General features: G+C 46.4%; 1 protein-coding gene across 3 annotated transcripts in view; it reads left to right on the forward strand.

The window, feature by feature from the left end:
- pcdh1b (protocadherin 1b) overlaps positions 1-23782 on the forward strand; it is a 141123-nt gene that overhangs the window by 105950 nt on the left and 11391 nt on the right. The window contains exon 5 of one of the 3 annotated variants that reach the window (XM_018737388.2): positions 10502-10939. The exons of the other annotated variants lie outside the window; for them this stretch is intronic. Within the exon in view, the coding sequence (XP_018592904.2) occupies positions 10502-10557 (56 nt within the window). The 3' untranslated portion in view covers positions 10558-10939. Of the gene's footprint in view, positions 1-10501; positions 10940-23782 lie in introns of those variants that run through there. 3 annotated transcript variants of the gene reach the window in all.

The following is a 23782-nucleotide window of genomic DNA, read 5'->3' on the forward strand; positions in this document are numbered from 1 at the left end:
ACCTGTCCCAGATTCACAGGCTGGCCTCCGAGCAGCACTGTCAATCATGGTGGCAGCAACATTAACACACTCATAAACACACACAGAAGACCATTCAACCATGAACCATCCCCAGACACACACGCACACTGCACACGGATACATAACCCCCGCATCCCCAGCATAGTTTTTACACATATTATATCGTACATGCATTGTCAGTCATCCATCTAACCTTGACGCACACGCGTGCTGCTCTCAACTGAGCCTCTCTGTCCCCTCCGCGAACACACCGTCATTCTATCCTAGGATTGAGAGGACACATAACTGGATGTCCTCAGTAAAGCATTCAAGTAGTGACCTGTAACGTGCAATGTCATCTCCCCTTCAGACCCTTTTGTCCTAACCACCCAAACACACACACACACACACACACACACACACACACACACAACTTGCCCTGATCCCTCTCATTCCCCTGAAACGGTTTTTCTTCCCAGTTTCCTCTTTCGGTTTGTGGGCTGTTTTACAGGCCAGACGGGAAAGCGTTGCCAAAGATAAGACACGGGTAAGCTTACGATAAGGTCACAGCAGACGCTACATTAACACTGTGAACGAAACTGGAATAATTGTACAATGGACCATTAACCTTAATGCCTTAAGATAGCAGTGGTAATGAAGTAAGTACACTTAAGAGAGACATCATTCAATAAATAGATTGAGTCAACATGCAGGTATCGTTGATGTTCTTACATGCTATAACTTCTTTTGATATAAGTAATGTTCCCTTTTCATTAAAAAGCTTGTTTTTACAGTTTAGGATGTATCATACTCAGAAATTGTTTTGTTTATTTTTTTAACGTGTTCATTTCTTATAAAGCAGCTCCATCCCTTGAGTCCCTTAACTGCGTTTGGTTCAGGAGGAAGCGTGTCACACTTTTCACCACATGATCACAAGAACTCTCTTGTCTTGTCCCTTCTCCATAGCTGAGTTATCGCAGATCTTCTGCTTAGTTGGGTTCATCCTGCTTTGCATCTGACAGTGAAGCAATACCCTGCAACACTGTCATTTCCGGCACTCGCCATAATGATGCGCTTCTTGTTCCCAGTTATCTTTCTTCATCCTCAAGTTCTTAATAAGAGTTAAATTTAACTACTAATTTGGTTGAGTTATCTGTGAGACTGAAGTCACAGTCATGCTTAGCAGCGGTCAGCCAGTTGGCCGGGTAATGAGTTTCTGCACTGGCCAACTTGTGGGTGTTTGCTTCACTTACATTTGAGTGGAAAAACTAACTTTTGTGTCTTATTTCTTGGTCTTTCCCATCGCTCTAATGAGCCACATATCATGACCCACTCTGCATGTTTTGCTTTTGGTGCGCTTCAAGTGCACTTCCTGAAGGTCCACACGCAGAGCCCCGGGACTGGATCAGCCCGGGTCTCTGAGTCTTTTCAAAGGGTGCTCAGGCTAATTGGAGCCCATGCGCCACCTCTGTGCTGTCCAACCACTTGGCACATGCTGCCCGTTATGTTCATGCTGGTTATTTTTTTACGATCCTGTCCTCTCCTATAGGAAGATTCTTTTTGCATGACCTTTCCGAGCTACGGCAATAAGCGTAAGGGTTAGCCAGACCTGCTCTGATATGGGGTCATCGAAAGGAACGCTCACCTCTAGATGGATTTTGTTGTTGACCTGGAAGGAGCTGTAGTAAAACATTTGTACTGAGGCAGCAGAACCGTGACGCCCCCCATCCCCAGCCGTGTGAGTCGAGTTCCATTCTGGTGAGTCAGTGTGTTAGGCCAGGGGTGCCATACCCTTGAAAGTGCCTCCCCATTTGGCTCGATGAAACACCTAACAACACCTAGTATTACGTATGTGACTTAAATGAAGGTTGGCACAGTGGCGCAGTGGGTAGTGCTGTTGCCTCACAGCACCTACGCTATTCGGGCACAGTTTTGAATCTAGCCCAGCCTGTGTGAAGCCTGCATGTTGTCCCTGTGTCTTTGCAGGTTTCCTCTGGATGCACTTGTATCCTCCCACAATCCAAACACATTAGTTTCAAGTTAGTTGGTGACTCTAAATTGCTCATTGGTGAGAATGCATATGTGTGGCTACCTTGTGATGGACTTACATTTTGTCCAGGGTGTACCCCACCTAGACTAACGGCTGGAGAATCTGAAATAGGCTTCATAGCCCGTTGGCCCTGACAAGGACAGCTGGTTTAATTTCAGTTTAACCAGCAAGTGAGTGATTAAATGAACCGAGTTCTGATATTTATTGCTATAGCGGCAACATGAACACAGCTCATTAGTATGTTGCTTCAACAGCTATTTCAGCATAACTTTGAGTTTTAATGCTAGCATGACTACATGAACAAAAATTCACGTGCACATTGCTGGAATGAATACATAAATGTAACCGTTTAGTTTACAGGTAAAGTGAACACTTGGGCTTAGAGTAAACAGATTGTTAAATTTTATGATGACTACGCAAGCAGAGCTCAAGTGCGTTGCTTGATTGACTGCATGAACTAAACTCAGATTTACTGCCGAAATGAATATATAAATACATCTTATAAATTTGCAGCTAAAATGAATGCATGAATATAGACTACATGTGCCTAGGTTGAATTTTGACTACATGAACATAAATCAGAGATATACTGTTGCAATGAACACATAAACCAAATTCAGAGGATTGTTGCTGGAATCAGTACATGAGTAGAGCTCACTTTTTACTACTGGAATGCCTACATGTACACAAAAACAAAGCATATAATATATTTAGTAGAGAGAGAGCAGCAGGAAACCTACGTTTCCAGAATGGCCTTTTTAGGATGCATAAAAAGATTTTCATATGATGCAAATGTGTTTCTGCAAGCATTTTTTGTTTTGCTTTTATTTTTCGAGAAACACTTTTCCCTGTGAATCCCTGAAGGAAGGCAAGGAACTGATCTTGCTGGGGGGGCAGAGGACTGTGCTCACTGGGCGGAAAGGTCTAGATGTGGATGGGTTCCTGAGGGGGTGCAGAGAACGGGTGTGGGGGGGCACTCAGAGCCGGGGGGTGTGTCATATGTGTCTGCTGTGTGATGCTCCTTGGGGGAGGATATACACATCACGGGTCACATGATGTCACCGGAACAGGGGCAGTCATCCGAAAAGCAGAGGCTGGTGTTGGTTGGGCAGGGAGGGGGCATTTTGGCTCAACCCTATTATTTCTCTTTTGTTACTTTGACTTGTCGTCTGCTCTTTTTTTTTATATGCATCTTCATTTGCTTTGGTCAGACCTTCTCTCTAGATTTCTGTTATTTGAAAGGTTTGTATGGAAACACACTGTCAAAAATGCTCACAGATGTCATGTGAGATTGCAAAAAGAGGTTTTGTTCATGGATTTGCCCAAAAATTTCAGTAAATACTTTAACTAAATAAAACACACTTAAACCAACTGTAAATAGGCTGTTCTGATTACCTTTAGCAAGGATGCTTATTAGTCCTGATGTTATTACTAACATAATAAGTATTTGAGTGTTTTTGTGAAAAAAGGCAATAATTTACTGCAGATTTCCCAGAAAATAAGTGAGCACATGAGTGGATAAACTAGTGTGGAATTTTAAATGTGATGCGAATCCTTCCAACTGCTGCTTATTAGAGCAGTCAAAACCTTTTTTAGATGACCTCTACGAAGCATCTACACATACATTTCTGTGGAAGGAAAAGAGCTCAGAATGTTCGCAACCTTTGACTTTTGATACTGTCGGATCTTTTCGTAAATTTGTTTGACCAGTTTAATGAGATCCATTTCGATTTATATGAAAGGTATATACATTAACAGATGGTTCCAGTTTACAGGGAGACCTCTTCATTGATCTCTGGTTGAAATGAAGGCAGCATTGGCACCTTTTTTCTGATTGGGCTAAATGTACCGGTCAGAACAGCTGGCTCGTAAGGAGAGCCAACACATACATATCCTGGTACACACACACACACAAATGCATATCATACACCTATACCATAGATGTAGAAACATACATTGTAAACATACCTAATTCAGATGATGGGGTTAGCTGATGAGACAGGGTGGGAGGGGGTAAGGGAGACAAGTAAGTGCAAGGGTGGTGAGATAGGGAGTGATGGGTGAATTGGAAGGGTTGTGCATTAGTAATGTCAGCAAGCATCCTCTTGAGAACCAAGCCAAGGAAGAAGATTCCCGTTAAGAGGATTAATGGCAAGAGGCTGGCATGGAGACTTGGCCCACAGGCGGAAAACTTCGCTGTTCTGTTGAATAAACCTCTCTCTGTGAAGTATGACAGTAGGAAGGGTGGGCCAGGTAATCGTGAGTGTGGCTCAGAGGGACTCAGGTTCCATATCTGACGAGGACTAAACTCTCGTGATCCCACTATAGTGGTAACTATTGGTACACATTGCCTGACACCAACCATGGAGCTGCTCAGCATCCTTGCATGGCCTTGATGTAGCAGATAAGTGTTTTTTTAGGATGTTTCCCCCCTGTAGGTTCTTTCATGTGGATTTTATTCAGTTTTATATAGCAATGGTTCACATGCCAAGAGCTTAATGGGAAGTGTCTTTCTCCTGCTTGGCAGATCCCGTAGATGAAAACGGGTTTTTATCCAGTTGAGGCTTCTTTTTTTGCTAAGGCCTGCACTTCATGCTGTGTCCTGCAAGGGTTTACTACAGGACGTGATGCATGAGGCTTGCGGGGCACAAAATGAGGCCATTATTTAACCTGAGGACTAACTCACCCACATACTGTACACCAGTTTCCACCCTCTTGCAGTGGGTCTTCCTGAGCATAAGCCTTGTTGAAGGAACTTCATGGTGAACAAACAGAAGAACTTCTCACATCTCACTTTACATAGCTGTGGAACCGTGACAGCAGAAGCCTTGGTCTGCATGGCTTTGAGACACCAGTGAGCAGCTCGGTATTTCCAGTGTTTATAGATGGGGAAGGACACAAAGGAAGACTGTCAGATGGACACGGTCTGGCAAGAGACGCTGTGTGTTCAATGTGGTGACTGACTTTCATCACTCCGGGCATATGACGTTAGTACTGGACATAAAAGCACAGTCACTGGTCACACCGCATTGCATCCCATCTCCATGGCTACGTATGCCGAGTCCCATGTCATCCCCTCCCCTCCTGGAATGACAGGGATCCGAACACCCTTCCGTCTCCAGGTCCGGAGGTGGGCTTCCTCCTCTCCGGCAGCAGGTCGTGCAAACAAGCAGAGTCGGACGCAGCCTTGCTGGGAGCTGGCCCGCATTTCCGGACCACCACGCCACTGACTCCGAGGGGATCGAGGAGTCTGGGCAGGTGCCCCAGCCCCTTTCGTCCTTGCCACACAGATCATAACAAAAGCTTCCCGCCGCTTGCCCTCAGACTCCACCGGTGGGTATGAGACTGCCTCGTGTCCCACTGGGTCCGCAATATGTTTCAACTGGCAGTTAGGGAGGCAGAGAGAAGAGACAAGAGAGGGATAACAAAACAAAGGTATGAGCCAAAGAGCAGAGCAGAGAGAAAAAACAGAGAAAGCACAGAAAGAGCAATAAAAAAAATCCCAAATCACCGTTATGATGAGTCCGTTTCTTCCCGTCACCATTTTAATTTTCTAAATGGTTCCACATACTCTGATGCTACTTGTGTGCATTAGCAAAAGGGATTCTTCTCCCTGCTTAACAGGGATGACTAGAGAAAGCCCCCAGCTGTGTTAACCAGGGATCTGTGGGACTTACTGTAAAGTGTGGCCTTAAGGTAAGCTGGGAGTTCAGGAGCCAAAATGACTATTTTTCATTGCAAATGAAGATGCAAAAATTGGATTACGGAACCAAAATGACTGGTTCACATGGTGAATTAACTGGTCCAGATAGAACCGGGCGCCAAAATCTCTGAGGTTGTCTACATTAACCCACATATTTTTCATTACTAGTTGCTGAGTCCACTGCAGACCAGAACACATCATGAAAAAAGTTTTTTCTTCTTTTACTTTTATTTGTTTCAAATAAAAGTAGTAGACACTTAAAATTGATGTCTTCCAAGTGCCAAGACCACCACTAATATGATAGCAAATAGTAAAAAAAAAAAATCTGCCCTTTTTCATATCTTCACTTTCATAGGCAAGCACATGTGGCACTTTCATTCTCCCCTTTAAAGCCTAGCAGGAGAAAAATGCCAGATTTGGGGCTCTTATTACCATGATATTGACAGACAGCAGAATTGTTTATTGCGGGTATGAATCTTTATTTGTGTCATTTTTTCCACTAAACAACAAGCGGAGATGGAAATTTATGAGGCGTAATTCATCATCTTAGTCCCATAAAGCAGACCGTGCAGTGGAGTGAGGGATTGAAACCCAGGCATGCACGAGCGCAGGATCACGTTGAAACACACCGTCCTCCCCAGCAGATGGCTGTGTGCTAATGAAAGAAGCCCTTGGACCACAATTCCATGTAGGAAAACAAAACAAAAAACATACCTGGCCAGCCAGCAATCAGATGTGCCTTCAAACAATGCTGGACGGAGAGCGTTTTAATAACATGGCCTTTGGAGAAGCGTGGGGATTATTGCAGTGCTCTACACCGACGGCGGCTAATGTGTTTTTGATAACGAACACGGCCTGCGGCTTCTCTCTTGCCGGCGCTCTGCCTCACTGCCTTTATTCTCCCTCTCCCAGCATAGCCAAAGAAAAAGTCTGCTGAACCTTTTATTTGTATCCAGAGCAATACCTCTGGAAGCCTGGCGTGAAGGAAGGGTTGGCCATCCTAACAGGCTGCAGAGTCCATACCCTGTTTAAAATAAAGCCTGCATCTGCCTTAGTATACAGCATACATCCATCAGTCTGCTCGACCCATGGTTTGTGTCCCCTGCAGTGCACTGATTCTGCCATCTACAGCTTACACCCAAAATATTCATATATGTTCTTTACCAAACATCCATGACCTAAACCCAACATGCGTCTATGGTCCACATCCAACATCAATCTACAGCCAACACCCAATATGCATCCACAGTCTACATCCAACATTGATCTACGGCCAACACCAGACATCTATCTTTGGCTTTCACCCAGTACTGTACGCTCTGTTCCATCTAACGCCTATTTTCATGTCTATCAAAGTTAAAGTCAACTTTATTGTCATTCTGCCTATATGTGAGTTATGCATACAGGAGAATGAAAGTACGTTTCTCTCTAGACCTCCGTGCCACATAAAACATACAGCCCAGTTTGTAAAAAAAAAGATAAATACAACAGATGAGTGCAAAAACAGACAGTGTAGTACACAGGCCAGAGTCTGGTGATAATATACACAGACAATGTACACGATGCTATAAAAAAAAATTCCGTATATTGTAAATACTTTTTTTACAGTTTTTAAAACTGTTTTCTATTTATATTATTTTACATAATATAAATACAAAAAAATCTATACCGGACATATAATTTACACTGTAAACTATAATAAACATGAGACACAGGAGACTAGACTAGAGACACTAGACACTAGCTCAGGAGCAGTAATAAATTAAATAACTATTTTGAGTATATTGTTATTTGCTTAAAGTGACGTACCTTGTACAAAGTGAAGTGCAGACTTTCTTTTATATGTGTCGGGGAAAAATCAACTATGTCAGGACATGGGTGTGCAGATGGTCTAGGGGTTTGTGCTGATGAAGATTCGCACAGGAGAATCTTCTGAATTCTTCAGATTGTGTTTGCCTGAAGGAAGAAGCTGTTGCACAGTTTGGACGAGGAGGTCCGGATGTGTCAGTGAGGAGGTCATTCGATGTATATACAGTGCATACACATTCACTCCCCAGTACGCACCCTGCATTTACCAGAACAGACTCAAAGCCTCATTCATGTTCCATCTCCAGTCTATACCTGCTAGAACATACAATATAAAGACCCCTTTATACTGTATATAGTTATAAAATCTACCATAAGCAAAGGTTTTGAGACAAATGTCATGAAAGCCATCAGACTGCAATCCATGACTTTTAACATGCCACTACAGCGTTGCCAGTCAGATACTGAAGTGTTTTTAGACAGTATTTCACTTGTTCTCTGGCTTTGCCTGACTATGAGGCCATCACGGTGAACCATTTCAGTCGAATTCTTACATTTACAGGCCTTGCGTTCAAATCAGTTCATTCCAGATGGGTTCCCTTTGTGCTGGGCATATGCTTTGAAAACAAGGTTCAACATGGGTTCAAGCAAGACACAAAAAATAAAAGAGAAAAGCAAGTCGTATTAAGCAGCATCTAATAATTTTGAGTTTGTTGATGGGTAAACAGTAGTTTAATAAGCTGATACCATTTGATTGCCAGTGCAAATCTCACAACAATCTCTCTTTAACATTTGCTGAGGAATAAAATTTGAGTCAGTGGCCGGTATGCACCTGTCTCACTAATGTCTCACACAAGATACTAATATTCGTTCATTTCACAACTGTCCATTTGTTTATCTCTTTCTAAACAAAGAAACCCCATTATCAGCCCTAAATTATATTTTACTATTATTGATTAACTTTTTATCCAGTTCATTAATATTATTATTCACTGTTTTATTTGGCGAGCAGATTTTATAATGTGGTACTGCTTAGCTTTCAATATTGACACATTTTTAAAGCCTTTTTATACCGAGGGGGATTAAGTACCAACTAAATTAGTATTAATCGAGAAATTACTATACCCTAATGGTGTTAAGATGATTGTACATTGTTTTATGACTATTAACAGAAAAACAATGGTACTTATTTCAGTCAGTCAGTGATCATTCTTAACTTTTGAATATTAAAAGACGTTACGACTGATATACCTACACTACATAAATAAAAGTTCATTATGTTATGACTTAACTTCACAAAGAACACACTGTATTTGTACAAATCCACCTGACACTTTGAAAATTAATTCAGTTTAAAGTGCGAAAAACAAGTTTGTACCTAGCACATTTAGTTTAATGTGACTTGAGTGGTGTGATGCATTCACTGTAAACCCCAATCAAGTCATTTAATTAAAGGCTCAGTGTGAATGAATATTGGCATACCATCACCACACGAGAACCAGTGCTGTCAGTCCCTGCTGTAAAGGGACTGTGTTCAAGTACCAAGGGCACTGTACAGAGAAAGCGCACTGACTTGTGAAGAGAACCTTGTGCAGTGGGTATCAGAAACATAGAGCATGCGAAAAATGGACAGACTAGGTTTAATCAATGGCCTATGTGGAACAGAGAGCCAAAAACAGTCCCACCAGGAGACGACCTTTCAGTGGTCTTTCTTTGAGGGTGACATGGGACAATGTGACAGGGGAGAGTGTTCAGAATGTGGCCAAATTGACTGCAATCTGGAATGAGCTGAGAGATGCTCTTGGATGGACACTGAGAAAGGCTGTCCATATGATTCCTAGAGCCTTTACAAGGTGCTTACAATCTGCAGTGTTCATAGTTACTGGCTGTCCACTCTGCGTGTTGGAATTTCCTTGTACACCATGGCGGTTGCCTTCACTCAAATTCAAATTGATATTGCAAGACCTGAGATCGAGTTAGCACAGTTTCAGTAGGGAGTGTTCCGGCAGGCAATCGGCGCGGATGCACCAGTACTAGTGGCCTTTACTTGAACCCACTTTCCAACGAGGCAGGTGAAATGCAGGATTACGCACACAGTGCTTGCACAGTGCACATGAAAGAAATATCTTTTGGAATTCAGTTGATGCACCTTCCTGGGGTGACATCTCCACCCAGTTATTGCAGAAAATGGGCCACGAAGCCATGCCCCCCTGTTGTATTCTCAGGCCAAACCCACCCCTCAATACTCCGTTGGACACATTCACTCTGGTCATGTGGCGTTCTTCTAAACCTTTGTTCCATTATTTCATTATATTCCTGCAAAGACATGTGGACAGTGAAGTGTTAGTACCATAATTATTCCTGAGGTCTGGACTTTGCTAAATATTTTTTAGTCGCACACTTTGTTGCACGTGCTATTTTTTAGAACGATGTTTTACAAATTGTAAAACCGTGGACCTGACTGAAAATTTGACAGTTAGTGCAGCTCTTTTCGTACTAGAAGGCAGCAAGCACTACCTTAGTTGAATGGTTAGTAATGTTGAGTTTAGTGGTATTACCCAAGAGGGGTAATAAATTTGCTTCAGAGATCTGTTAAGCAGTATGAATAGAAAAGATCGGAATGGGCAGATCCTAAAATTACGTTTAGCACTGTTACCAGAGAATATGCCTCACTCATTGACATGGCCAGCAAGTGGCTTGAGGTTAGTGGTATAGTCATAGAGTGGAATTTAGCTGAGCAAAATGATCAGAGCATTGCAGTTCTTTGTTCTGAGGGTGCATATCCTCAACCTTACCCCATATAAGTATTTATGGTATTTGATTTTTTTAAACTTTTTCCCCCTTCTGTTTTTTCCACATTACTGTCACATTTTAAGATATTTCTGCATGGAATGTCTTGCGTTCCATTCTGTGAGTAGTAAGCCGTATTTATCCTCCCGTAGGTGCAGTGTCGAGTGCTGACCGACAGAAGGGGGCCGGCCAAAAAAGACTGCCTTAAAACAAAATAAAAACACCGTTCTTTTTTCCCCGAATTGCCAATAACTCTGAAATTGGTGCACTCGCCTCTCCATTGCTGCACTTCAAGGAGTTTTCCTACCGAACCCTTCCCCTGCCTGTGGTCGTGATCAACATTATTGCTCAATGTTTATGAATTCAATATTGAAGTGGTACACCGTTTTATTGTGGAATTAAGAATAAAATTTGCTTGTGAAAATGAAAAGAAAAAACAAACCTAAAACAGCCGCAGTGTCTTTTCCGAGGACGAACTCAGAAGTTGCACCATAAATTTTTCTTGTCTGTTTTTTCTTTCCAAAGCACATTTTTCTGAGGGAAACTACTTCCCCATCTCTGCTGAGGCCTTCTCCATGCGGATATAATCTTTATCTAAGGGATCCATTGCTGTGACTGGATTACTTGTCGCCTGTGATTTTTTTTTGGTTTTTTGAGTCCTTTGGGCTTTTTTCAGTTTCTTGCCCTGAGATATTGTCCAGTTTCTGCTCATGGAGGACTGCGGGGCTGGAGCAGAAGTCTGTTTGTGGACCCTGTGCTGTATGGCCCGTAGGAGCCCTTCGCAGGAATGGGCTCTGCTGGGTGGCTGTTTAAGTACTCAGCATTGGTTTGCAGGTAGGTTTCAGCCCTCGCTCTTGGCTGCAGTCCTGTGTCTCCACAACAAGACAGTGAGAGAGGAGTGCTATCGATCAGCTAATGATGTCCTGTAACCCTAGAAAGTATCATGCAATGACTAGCCTCTTTTTTCACTCTCATTTCCCTTCGAATAAACCCAGGTACTGGCAGAAAGCTGCCTATTTAAACAAGATCAACCTTATTTCCTTCAAAGGGTTATTGAAGTGAAGGGGTTCCTCAATAAAGGTTTCAACAGAGAACTTCCGAAATAGGGCATCTTGCGTCAAAGCACTTTCTCCAAGAGAAAACACTTTCAGAAGTTAAGCACCAAGAGAAAAGGCTCAGACCTGTACATGAATGACACAGTTCCGCTGTTTAATCACTACAGATTGTGGCTTTGGACAAGCAGACTCCAAAGTCCTCAAGGTCTTACTCTACCAGGACATGGCGTTGTGCCACTGTAGACCCCATGTAACATGGCATGCTAAAGACAATGTTTTCACCATAGTTTTTTTAAAATAGGTGGCAAGAATGTTTCTACAATTAAATTGCTTGAAGACAAGGGTTTGGAGCCATAGTGAAGGATGGAAAAAGAAATGAAAAGAGAAAACCGGTTATTTTCCAGAAACGTATTTTCTTTAAAATGGAGCAGTACCCAATTTCAAAATCTGCTGGCTTTGTCTCATGCATTTGCCTTTTTACTTTGATGGCCACTCACTCAAAAAGTGTCCCTCACTAAGTGCCACTTGCTTTTTTATTTTTTGTTGTTTTAATTTTGTTGGTCTGGTGATAATAAATTCAGGCCTAGAATGCTTGGGGATATCCTAAAGATCACTCACTACAGTAGGTACTGGCATTGCATATGCTTTAATAAATATTTGTATTTTTGGATTTATTTATATACTATTTAAAAAAAGCAAATATATATATATATATGTGTGTAGTATATTAATGAAACAGATTTTTGGCCAACGGCACTTTTTCCATTTGCATAAATTGTAATCAAATTATTTTTTATCATTGTGTGTTTGACCGAGACATATTTCTCTTCACACTTGGCTGCTGCTGCTTTTCCTTGGTATATGTATCCACACAGTAGCGATAGAAGTACTTTTGGCTTTGTGAAAGTCCAAAGGAAGTACATGTGAATGTAATTTGTATTCAGTACTTTTTAATATAATAAAGAGTGTAGAAAAATCTGTGTGTTATTTGTGATTTCCTTCTACTTAAATCCTGGACTTTGCCCTGTCAGATGAAGTAACCCATACATATACCTTGGTCAAGGAGGGGTGGTAATGTCCGTTGGGACCTCCAGGGAAGGTGCATTTAACAACAAAACATAACTGTACATAATCAGTAAATGCATGGGGTCTTCTCCAGCAGCAAAGGAGATGAAGCAGCATTGTGTGGTCTTCTCCCCCTTTTCCCTTTATGGCCACAGTCTCTTTGGAGCGGAAAATGTTATGGAACTGTAGTTGACTTTGAGTCTTGCTTGAAATATAATTAGTTTTAGGACCGCATTGAGATCCAGCAACATGGTTCCGTGTAGCACTTTATGGGAGCGGAAAGCAGGAGCTATAATGTAGTGCAAACTGTTCAATATCTGTATTTATGTAGCCAGCAGTTTACTCTAATGGTTTCAGTAGTTCCTGGGCAGCTTGTCAGTTGGACACCTGTCTGAGGACTGTCTTTGTGACTGCTGCCTGGTCTGATGGGATGCCCTGGCTCCACATCCTGCCAACAGCCACGACAATCTCTTGGCATGCTGTTTGGGGAGTTTTGTAAAAATGTATTTTTTGTGTGTTTGTCTTTACTGTCTGTCGAAGCTCAATAATTACTGTCCGGTGGGAGAGGTGCTTGGATTCTGTTGTCTGGGATTATTGTGTCACCAGCCAGCTAAAGCTAGCAGCCCCATGGCTGTTAGTGTCTCTGTCCCTGTGGTATCCTAGGCAATATCATGAAAGCAGGCCAGCCAGGAGGACTTCAAGGGTTGTGCAAAACCTATAATTCAAGGGATGGAGTGTAACCTCACGGTAGAATGTTGCCAGCCTCACCCTAACGTGAACCATCTGGGAGGTACAGAAGCAATGATGGGGTGCCGTCACAACTAGGGGAATAGGAGGGGGTCAGAAGGTCCTTTTCAAGGTGAAACCACCATGAAGGTGTTAGAAGGTCCCACAGAGAGAGCATATCCCTTTCCAAAGGGTGACTCACTGTAACAGACAATGTTGCAGAAGCATGGAAGTGTGCCACTATAATTTTAAAGCCCTTTGCAGAGAGGTAAAGGGCTGGCACAGGTGTTGGTGCTGTGGGATGCCAAGCTGGCACAGCACTTACATGAGAGACAGAAGGACTGTAGAGATTGCCCATTCAGTGTAGGTGATATTTATTGTCATTCATTTATGGCTCATGTGATGCTTTTATCCAAAGTGACAAAATATTTTGAGCAATTCACAGTAAGTACCTTGTTAAAGATAAAGATGTTGGGGTGTTGGGGTGTTGGGCTTGAAGTGGCAATCTTCACGGTACAAGTCTATGTCCATAAATATATATATGTATACCTGAACAAATGCTGGTGATTTCCATTTACTCTAGACCTGGCACAGTAAATTTTGAGCTGGAACAGTCAATGAATGTGAGTAATATTGAGCATAGACCTGGCATAGTTAAAAGAGGTAAAACACAGTGAATATACAGCTGGCACTGTCAATGAAGGTCATCTTGGCTATAGTGGCCGTGATTAACCATTGAGTCAAGGTAGCACTACCTAGACACAAGCTGGGGCCTCATCAAGGGTGAAGGTGTCTGATGTCAAAACTCCAGAAACCCCCCATGACCCCAGGTTACATTATAGATTATGTATCGAAACAGTCAAGAGTAGTAAATGGTGGTAAAATAGAGCTAGCACTGTTGATAGTGGTGAGAAATTCTGAGTATAGACTTGGCATCATCAGCTGAGGTGAATGATGGTGTAGAGCTGGCACAATCAATGGAGGTGAGTAACAGTGTAGACCTGGAACAGTCAACAGGGGTGAATGATGGTGAATGCACAGTTGGCATAGTCAGTAAAGGTGAGTAATCCTGACTATAGACCAAGAACACTCAAGCACAGGTTTATTTATGAGAGAGAAATCTACAATGGACTTGGCACAGTCAATGTGGTTGAAAGAGATGGTCTACAGACCTTGCACAATCAAGGGAAGTGCAGTGAAGTGCTCCTCTGTCTAAGAAATACAACAGTTCGGGTTCGGCTTGTGTTGTCTCATTAGGGGATGTTTCGGCGGCCAGATCAATGAACAATAGAGTCATCACGGTTACAGACTGCAAACGAGTTTGTCACTCACAGGCAAGCGAGACACTATCTGCAGATGCCCACTGCGCTTTTGTGACCATTGTCTATGGAAAGGGACTGCAGTCTAGAGACGGTCTAGAGAAGCACCCTGTCCTTTAGGTGGGAGAACAATAGGCTCTATTTTTTCCACAGTTCATGAAGTCACGGGAGTATGAGTATATGTGAGGGAGGGAAAGAGAGGCGGCTTTGTGTGTGTGTGTGTGTGTGTGTGAGAAGGGCAGTGTTGGGCAGAACAGCGTTTGCAGGATCTTCTCGGTCCAGAAAACTATATTCCAGCACACTGTGTTAAAACAACACTGCACAAATATTATGCCCGAGCCGCGCGGTCCGTGGCTTGTGTCAAACGAGCGTGTGGCAGTTCAGCGATCATTGTGTGACATGAGGAGATGTAGCTGAGGAACAGGAAGAGACAGGCTGAGACGAGGCCGGCCGAGGAGGTTCAGAGCACATCTCCGGCACATGAAGAAGGTGCCACCTGTTCCTCTCTCCAGCGTTCCGGCGGCGCTCTCGGCAGCATGCACAGAGGTGGTCTTATTTTAGCTGCTCTTTCAGCACAGGTGCAGGCTTGGTGTTGTCCCCCGGGGGGTAGGGGGAGACGGGAGATACCTCGCGTTGTCACGGCACCGGGGCTGTGAATGACAGGCGGGCTGCGCGCTTCATTACTGCCTGCCGAGGAGCATGGAGCGGCAGCGCCGCGGCTGCAGCGCCACCGGCTCCGCGCCCGTCGTTGCAGGGTTGTTGGCCGCCGTGACGCGGACGGGAACGGATTCGTGAGCGTTAATAAAAGCCAAGGCTCGGCCCAGACAGCTCCCTGAAGCCCAGCGCTAATCACTTCTCGCCTCCGTGGCCGAGCAGACCTGCCGGAGTCTCCGGGTGCTCCGTGCGCTCGCGTGTCTCTCTTTTTAGGAGGCACGAGGTGTGCGTGCTTCTCTATGTGTCTTTGTAGGAGATTGGATGTGTATATTAGTGTACGTGTGCATTTCACTATAGGGGTGCGTGTGAACATGTGGCAACCTGAGGGACCCCCAGTCCATCCATGCCGTGCCCCCAGGTGAGCACGAGCCCCTCGTTCCCTCCGCATTCCCCCAGCTGCACCAGCAGATTAAAAGCTCCTGTTACTGAGATCTATTTGACACAGCAGCCCCGGCTTGGGGGTCCCAACATCTTGTACCCAGACGGGGGACTGAGCCAGGGTGGCAGCAGCGGCACGACTTTGTGCCCGTTTGCGGGTTGGCGAGTGTCTGTGAGCGATCGTGCCGCAATTAGAAACGATTAACTCTGGCTTTCTGATTGCTGGCTCAGCCCCGCGTTCCCATCTGCGGTCGCGTACACCTCCGCTCTGCTCTCCGTGCGAGCCGACTCGTTAGAATTCCGGCCGCCTCCCCGGCGAACGGGACACAAAGCAGGCTGCGACGTGCCCTAACTGGGAAGGAGAAGCACAATGATGAAGGCAGGTTCAGGGAGCTGGTGCTCCCTAAAGGACGTGCTGCTGTAGTGGGGTTGGAGCCCGCTTTTCAAAGCTTGGCTTTGTGTGTGTGTGTGTGTGTGTGTGGGTGTGATGCTCGATTTTGTTCTGTGTTTGCTTGCGGGGAGGACTGTTATTCTCAGCATCGTTTACACGCACATGCACACTCAAAGCACACATATGAGTCTTCGTGAAGCAACCCTTGGCACAAAGATGTACTGATGAACACCAGACCTCTAAATATGTTCTGAATTTTTCTCTCCTCGGTTCCAGTCGCGTGCGTCTGAATCTGCCTCGCTAGCACCGTGTCACGGTGCTCACCTGCGGCCTGCAAATCCACCGGTCAAACCCCCCAACACGCCTGACCAGAGCAGTGGAGGTGTGTAAAGCCCCATTAGCAGGGTGTTTAGTGTGTTGCATGCGAGCCCAGGAAAACAGAGGGTTCTCATTAAACACGCCTGGCAGCTGGAACTCCCCGCTCACACAACGGAGGCATAATCCACTCCCCTGCCTGCCGTCCCTCTGCCGTAGCGGGCTCGCTTCTCGCTGTTTTACGATGAGGAGGATAAGGCATGGTAGGCTCGGGGAGAGGATGAGTGCACGTAAACAAAGGGGCATCCTGCCCGCGGCTATGCCGGGCGTACGTTGGCGCTCGCTAATCCTTTCTCTCTCTGCCGAAGCCCAGCGCATCCCGCGTGCCGTACTCAGCCAGGATTAACCGTCTTCGCCTCCCCCGCTACTCTGTTTTACCACCGAACAGGTCAGGGGAAATAAATTAACGGCGCGAAAATGCCAGCCTTTGAGCCACTGTCACACAGGGGTGCGGTAATTCACCCAGGCCCCTCGGTCCGGGAAGGGATGGGATAGGATGGGCCTGAGCCGCCGAGCCGTCGCCTTGCAAAGCCCAGTTCTGGGCGCCACTCCCTTCAGTTGACCTCTCTCTGCGCTACGTGGAAATCCGCGCTCCACAGCCCAAAGGAAGCAGGCCTTTTGATTCCACGCGCGCGCACGCTCACCCAGACGGACGTACGTGACCGAGTGCCTTCGCAGACCTGTTATCTTGAAGTGGGTTGAGTGTTTTGCTCACCCACCGGCAGCGGTGCGGGGATTTGCGGCCGATCTCCGGCAATCCGCGAGCCCAAGCTGTGGATGTTGAACGGGAAGGGGAGGCGGGGGGAGGGGAATTGAGGCGAGGCGAGGCGAGGCGAGGCGAGCTGGGCCGTCGAGGGGAGGAGAGTTTCTGCATCGTCACGTGACCCCAGGCCCGGGGATGCGCTGTGTCGAGCTCTCAGAAACAAGAGGAGGGTGACAGCCAGCTTCCTGCCCTCGTTTCAGTCCCAAGCAAAGTTTTCAAAGAAAAAGGATGGAAAAAACGTGTCCAGAGGATGCGGGTGGGTAGGAGCTGGTGGAGCTTGACGCGTGGAGCCTCTGAGAGGCTTTTTGGCTCCAGGGTGCGGACGATCGGTTTCTGCCCCAGTTAGGAGAGGGGGTCCCGCGGCAGTGGGGAGGCGGAGCGGGTGGCTGCAGTCTGTGCTTCCCTCACGGGGGGTCGGCTGGGGGAGAGGCTCTGCAGGATGCTGTAGGGTCTATGCGTGTAAGTAGGACTGCGCAGTCAGGGAAAGCGAAGCATTTACTGGGGACCGTGCAGCCGAAGCGTGATCAAGATATGGTGAAAATAACACACACACACGCACACACACACACACACACACACACACACACACACTGGGGGAAACGCACCTGCTTCGCAAGCGGTGCTCTGCGGAGGGGACTCAGCCTTCGATGGCGACCGCAGATCCATCGGGACGTTCTGGTGCGCGGCGGCCCTTCGGCGGTCGAGGGGGACCGACCGCTGCCATAATTAAGAGCGCGGCGGCGATGCAGCCTACTCTCTGGGCCAGGGGGCGCTGTGTCACTCAAACCCCCCTCCCCCACTACCTCCTCCCAACACTCACACAGAACTGCCTTTGTTAGTGCACATTCTCACCCTGGCCCACTTTTCCATGGGCCCGCGCCAAGGCGCTTGGCTTGGGGGTTCGCTTTAAGAGAAGAAGAGAATCTCATTTGCATGTATAACGAAGCTTTTTGGGCGGAAAAGGGGCAAAAAAAAAAAAAAAAAAAAAAAAGAAAATAAAAATAATGTCTATTTATTTATTTGTTTTAGATGTTTTAGCCATTTGAAGGGATTCCAAGAAGGATTTTAGTTGCGTGTGCCTGAGTGTCTGTGCTGGAATTTTAACTTAGCCAGTCACAGTGTGCGCAGTACAGGCAGTGTGACCGTGGACCATATCAAGACCAGGGGAACATGGTGCCTGTTCCTACTGCACTGGTCCTGGTGTAGAGAGGCAGGGGGAGAAGAGATTGTATGAGTGGGGGGGTTAGCTGGTGGAGTGAACGCTTCCCACAGAGTTGCCTTCTTGTGAGGGTCAGTCTGACACACCCTATGGAGGGCTCACTGGGAATAGCCGGTTGTGTGTGCCGCAGTGTGTATTGCATCCGCGCGAAGGCCAATGTTTCTCATTACTGGTGAAAATTGGATGTTCGAGAAAATGCTTCAGAACATAACCACTTCTGTCGGCCTCTTTGTCTCTCGATCTATTTATATAATCATCAGCCTCTTTTCATAATACACTTACATCTCCATATCTAGCTATTCTCGTCCGTATCTCTTTATGTATGTACGTTTATATTCATTGAACAATACAGCTGTATATAAAGTTGACTGATGCAGATAAGAACACACAAATGACCTTAAATGAGACCATAAATATTTGCTTGGAAAAGAAGAATTGGAGTGATAAGGATCCCATCTGCATGCTTGCGGTGATGCAGTGATGGCAGTGTGGACACTGCTATCGTAGGCCGACTTTTACGTAGCTGGTTGGCAGGGGGCTCACGGGCACACACACACACACACACACACACACACACACACACACACACACACACACACTCTTTCTCTCTACCAGGCCATGCAGTCTGGCTGGGAGAGCTTAGTATAAGTGCTGTCTGACCCTCCCATCCGCCGCCATTGTTATCCACTGTCTTAGCTGTCCTCTTTATCCACAGAGATTTGTACCGAGCTTAAAACACAATACAATTCAGTGCACGCACAAAAAGCTTTGTAGAAGACTTTAAACATCTTCATGCATTGTGTATTTCTGCATCACACTGCACTGCCTTTGCTCAGCCTACATGGAAGAGAGGATACACTACACTATACCGTATACTATATTGTACTCTACTGTACTGCATTGCACTGTAGTACAAAAAAAAAACCTACTGGGTCTCTACTCCACTGTATTCTACTGTACTATGGCATGCATAATACGCTGAGACACTGAATTAGAAAGTGGTTACTAAAAATGGACGGATGGAGTGTTGGCGCGTGCTATGGGGGTTCTTTACGCCAAAGCAAAGAATTGTAGAAGTCGGATATCAAAGCGGATAAGAGACTGGGTCAGACAATAAACTGGACAAGAAAGGTATCCGGATCGCTTGGACTATCTTTGTACCTTTAGGTATTCACCTAAAGCGTAAATTTTCCTCTTTGTAAATGGCAGAAGTATAGATTTATTAGTTATGTGGGTTGTTTCTCTCGTGAACCCTGCACTGGTATAATGCTTATAACAACGATAAAGAATGACAGTAATAAAAGGTTCGTACTGCTGTAGGAGAGATGGTTTTGTTCATTAAAGTGGGCGCACTTCCGTGGAGACCACTAGACCAGGAGCCAGCTGTGGTGTGGTGGGGCAGAGCCCAGGGCTTAAGAAGCACAGTAATAAGGGGAACATGGCGGATGAAAGAGACCCTAATTACACAGTAATCCTGGACGTTGTCTTAGCATTAGTCCCGATGAATGGGCTTTGACCTGGACTAATACTGCTTGAAGCGGGAACTCGCACGGCGGGCCTGTGGTGCGCTGTTTGTTCCTCTCTGTCGCGGTTGTAATGGAGTGCCTAATCTATTACCCATAGTCCCCTGGGCCAGCTGCGCAGAGCTGCACACTAATGAACTGCCCACACACAGAAAGCGAGGGAGAGAGACAGAGATGTCCTCTTCTTACACAGGCAGTCCCGCACAAGTTTAGGTTTGCCCGCCTGTCCGAGCGAAAGCGCCGTCAGGTTTTCACCCGTTGGTGGAATTAACAAAGAATATACTAATGAGGCTAAAGCACATGGCTCAGGGCTACGGAGAGACCGCAGAGAGCGAGGTCTGAATCACACCCCCCCGTTCCATCGTTACTCATCCGAGCAACTCCTCGATTCATACTTGTGTTCTCGTTGCGTTCGGTTGCGCGTTTTCGGCTGCGTCGGGGTCCGTGACTTATCATAATGCCGTGCGCTCCAGCAAGCGCCTCTGACGTTTTCGTCGAGCTTACATTACCGTTGAAAGCACGTACACTGGAAATGTTATTGTTAACACTCTATCGCTGAGCCACCACCTTAGGCGAGGATGAGTAAATCCAGAACAAAATTAGCAGGTTGCCAGATAGCAGTTTAAGTATTAGAATGGCAGTAAAGTCGAAGCATGAGGGGCTTATAGTCACACACGCCTGTATACACACACACACATGCACGCGTGCGCACACGATTTCTTACGTGCACAGACGCAGAGGCCTGCGTGAGACAAAAACACACACATTCAGAACCGCTTATCCCATACAGGGTCACGGAGCCTACCCGGCAACACAGGGCGTAAGGCCGAAGGGGGAGGGGACACACCCAGGACGGGACACCAGTCCGTCGCAAGGCACCCCAAGCGGGACTCGAACCCCAGACCCACCGGAAAGCAGGACTGTGGTCCAACCCACTGCGCCACTGCACCCACCATGAAACAAAAACATATAGTCACTAATGGGCGCATACAGAGGCTTACAAGTACAAACCACACACGCAGTCTCATAGCTGTGAATCCATACGCACAAACACACCGGCGCTCGTGCAAAAGCCCGAGAGCTACACGCGCAGACCTTCGCGCAGACCTTCGCGCTAGGAGGAGACAAGGTGGGAGAGAGGAGGCGAGACACATTTCAGAAATCCCTAAAAATTCCCGATAGTGCCGGCGCAGTAATTTAAATTTAAATAAGGTAGAAGACCGGAAAAGGTCAGAGCTACATGCGTTGGTCTGAGTGGAATTCCAAGTTAAGCGGGGATCGGGCCCGCGCTAAAAGCCGGCGGTGAGCTGAGCGCGTTCTCATCACCTCCGGGTGACCTCCGCGCGGAAACCAAAGCCCCCTTGAAGAAATTCCACTCCCACAATGGATGTGCATTATTCAGGTGAGGCCTGTTTGGTCTGCCGAGCTCAAGTTCAAGCGGGATGGAAATCGCTCCTACTTATTTCCGTTTTATTTTCGGCATTAGCTGGAGCCTTTTCTCCTTCCTGTCGCTTAAAGCTTGTCAGAAAAGCTCTTTTGTCTGCGCTACGCCTTTTTGGAGGGAAATGAATGTGCGGCAGATTGCAATTTTCCTTATTTTTTCCCCCCCTCCTCGCTTATCCGTTCCTCTGCCTCCCACTCAAGGTCCCGCTTCCTTCAGTCTATTAATCACCGTATCATTTGTACGTTTGTGCGCTTGTTTGTTTGTCTGTCTGTGCGCAGTTTGCAGGGTTATACCCGGTCGCAATTAAATCGGTTCCATAACCCACACAAACATCGGAGGTATGGCTGTGTACGTGTAATGCCGGATTATGTCTGTTACCACATACATATGTTATTTACAGTATGGGTCGTCATAATATGCAGTGACTCTGTGTATCTGTGTCTGTGTCAGGTGGGCTCTGTGTTTCACGTGCTCTCTTGTCTCGTTACGTTATAGCGTTGCGTTTAGTGGGCTCTGTGTTTCAGCTGCTTTTGTTTTAGCTGCTTCTTTGATGGGGGGGGGGGGGGGGGTGAGCATGTTTAGGGAGTTTGTAAGAGATCTCGCTGTGACCCGAAGGGGACCTTGCAGGTGAGAGGATGGAAAAGAGCTGAGAAGGTGATGGGGGACCGTCACCTTGGCAACCCCGAGATACCTGACATTTGCAAGGAGTGAGAATTGCCCAGCAAGGTGCCATGCCAGCTCACCCTGCGTGTGTATGGGTGAGAGAGTGTGTGTGTGTGTGTGTGTGTGTGTGTGTGTCACAGCCAGAGGCCCTGAGAGCACCACCATGCTGACGTCCTGCTTGGCTGGAGAAGATGTTCTCTGAACTAGCCGCTTTACTGGACGTACAGCCCCATCTCAACTTGTTTTCCAGCTTTCCTCTTTCTCACTCCATCTTCTCTTCCTCGTTTCCTCACGTTGAATCTTTTCTCTGTGACATTTGTTCATTCAGCTCACGCTTTTCTCTAAAGCAACTCACAGTGGAGAGATACAATTTTTTTTTTTACCATTTATACAACTGTATCGGTTTTAGTGGAGTAAATCATGCCAAATACCTTGATCAAGGGCACTACAGAAGGAGCTGCGATTTGAACCTGCAACCTCCTAAGGCAGCACTCTAAGCACTATGCCACCTGCTGCCTCTTGTCTGCCTCTCTTTGTCCCTCTACAATCCTCATCCATGTCATGTTGCTCATTTAGGGGATGTGGGGAGCTGGCAGGTGGTCACTGTTGTAGGGGCTATGGAGTGGAGGGCTGCCAGATGTTGGGGCTCCTGAATTCCAGCCCAGATCACAGCCCCCCATCCCTCAGCCGAAGACTCCAGCAGAAAGCCAACTCTGTGCCACTGTTGTTCGCTGCCTTATGACTATTGTCTTACACTTTCAGGTCTAGTAATTAAAGGCCTCCTGAATCCAAGTGTGTGTCTGTATGTCCTGAAGTTCATGTTCATGCATATCTCTCAGCATGATGGCAGGGTGGTGCAGCGGGTAGCCTTGGCGTCTTGCAGTGCTTGGCCTGCACGAACGGATATGGATTTCAATCCAGCTCACTCTGTTTGGAGTTTGCGTGTGCTTCCCATGTTTGTATGGGTTTCCTACAGGTGCTCTGGTTTCCTCCCACAGTCTGAAGGCATATGTTTCAGGAAAGCTGGTGATCCTGCATTGTGTGTATGGTTGTAGGGAGTTAGTGCAGTGTATCCATGTAACCCTGTAAGTGACCTTGAACAGATAACTAAATAGCACTTAATAATGAAATAATAAATGCAATGTTTCTGTGGTAGGGGGTGCGGTGGTGCAGTGGGTTGGACCGGGTCCTGCTTTCCGGTGGGTCTGGGGTTCGAGTCCCGCTTGGGGTGCCTTGCGGCGGACTGGCGTCCCGTCCTGGGTGTGTCCCCTCCCCCTTCGGCCTTGTGCCCTGTGTTGCCGGGTTAGGCTCCGGCTTGCCGCTACCCGGCTTGGGACGAGCAGTTTCAGACAGTGTGTGTGTTTGTCTGCATGTATGTGTGTGTCTCACACTGTAATTGAACACACGCTGTTTGGCACAGTTACACAGATTGTCCCCACAAAGCAGTGACTCCCCGGCTCCAAGATGCAGCATATGGTCATTCTCTAAACAAGATGGTCCTGCTCGTGCGCCGCGCATTCCAAATGAGCGCACGCACGGCAGGATGTGACATCACACTCGGGTTTCACTGCCGTTTGTCCACAGCACTGTCCCTGGGACCTCTGTCCAAAACACTTTGCAACAGCCCAACAGTCACCCTCAGAAACATACCCTCATATACACAGCCCTGCGCACTTACATCGAGACACACACTTTCACACACACACCTTAGCTGAAGTGCTCACACACTTGTGTTGTCATAGTAGCACATTCTCGTGGATGATTTACAACAAGCTTTAAGCTCCTTTTGGTTTCCAAG

This window comes from Scleropages formosus, chromosome 13 (genome assembly GCF_900964775.1).
Source record: "Scleropages formosus chromosome 13, fSclFor1.1, whole genome shotgun sequence".
Classification (NCBI taxonomy): Eukaryota; Metazoa; Chordata; class Actinopteri; order Osteoglossiformes; family Osteoglossidae; genus Scleropages; species Scleropages formosus.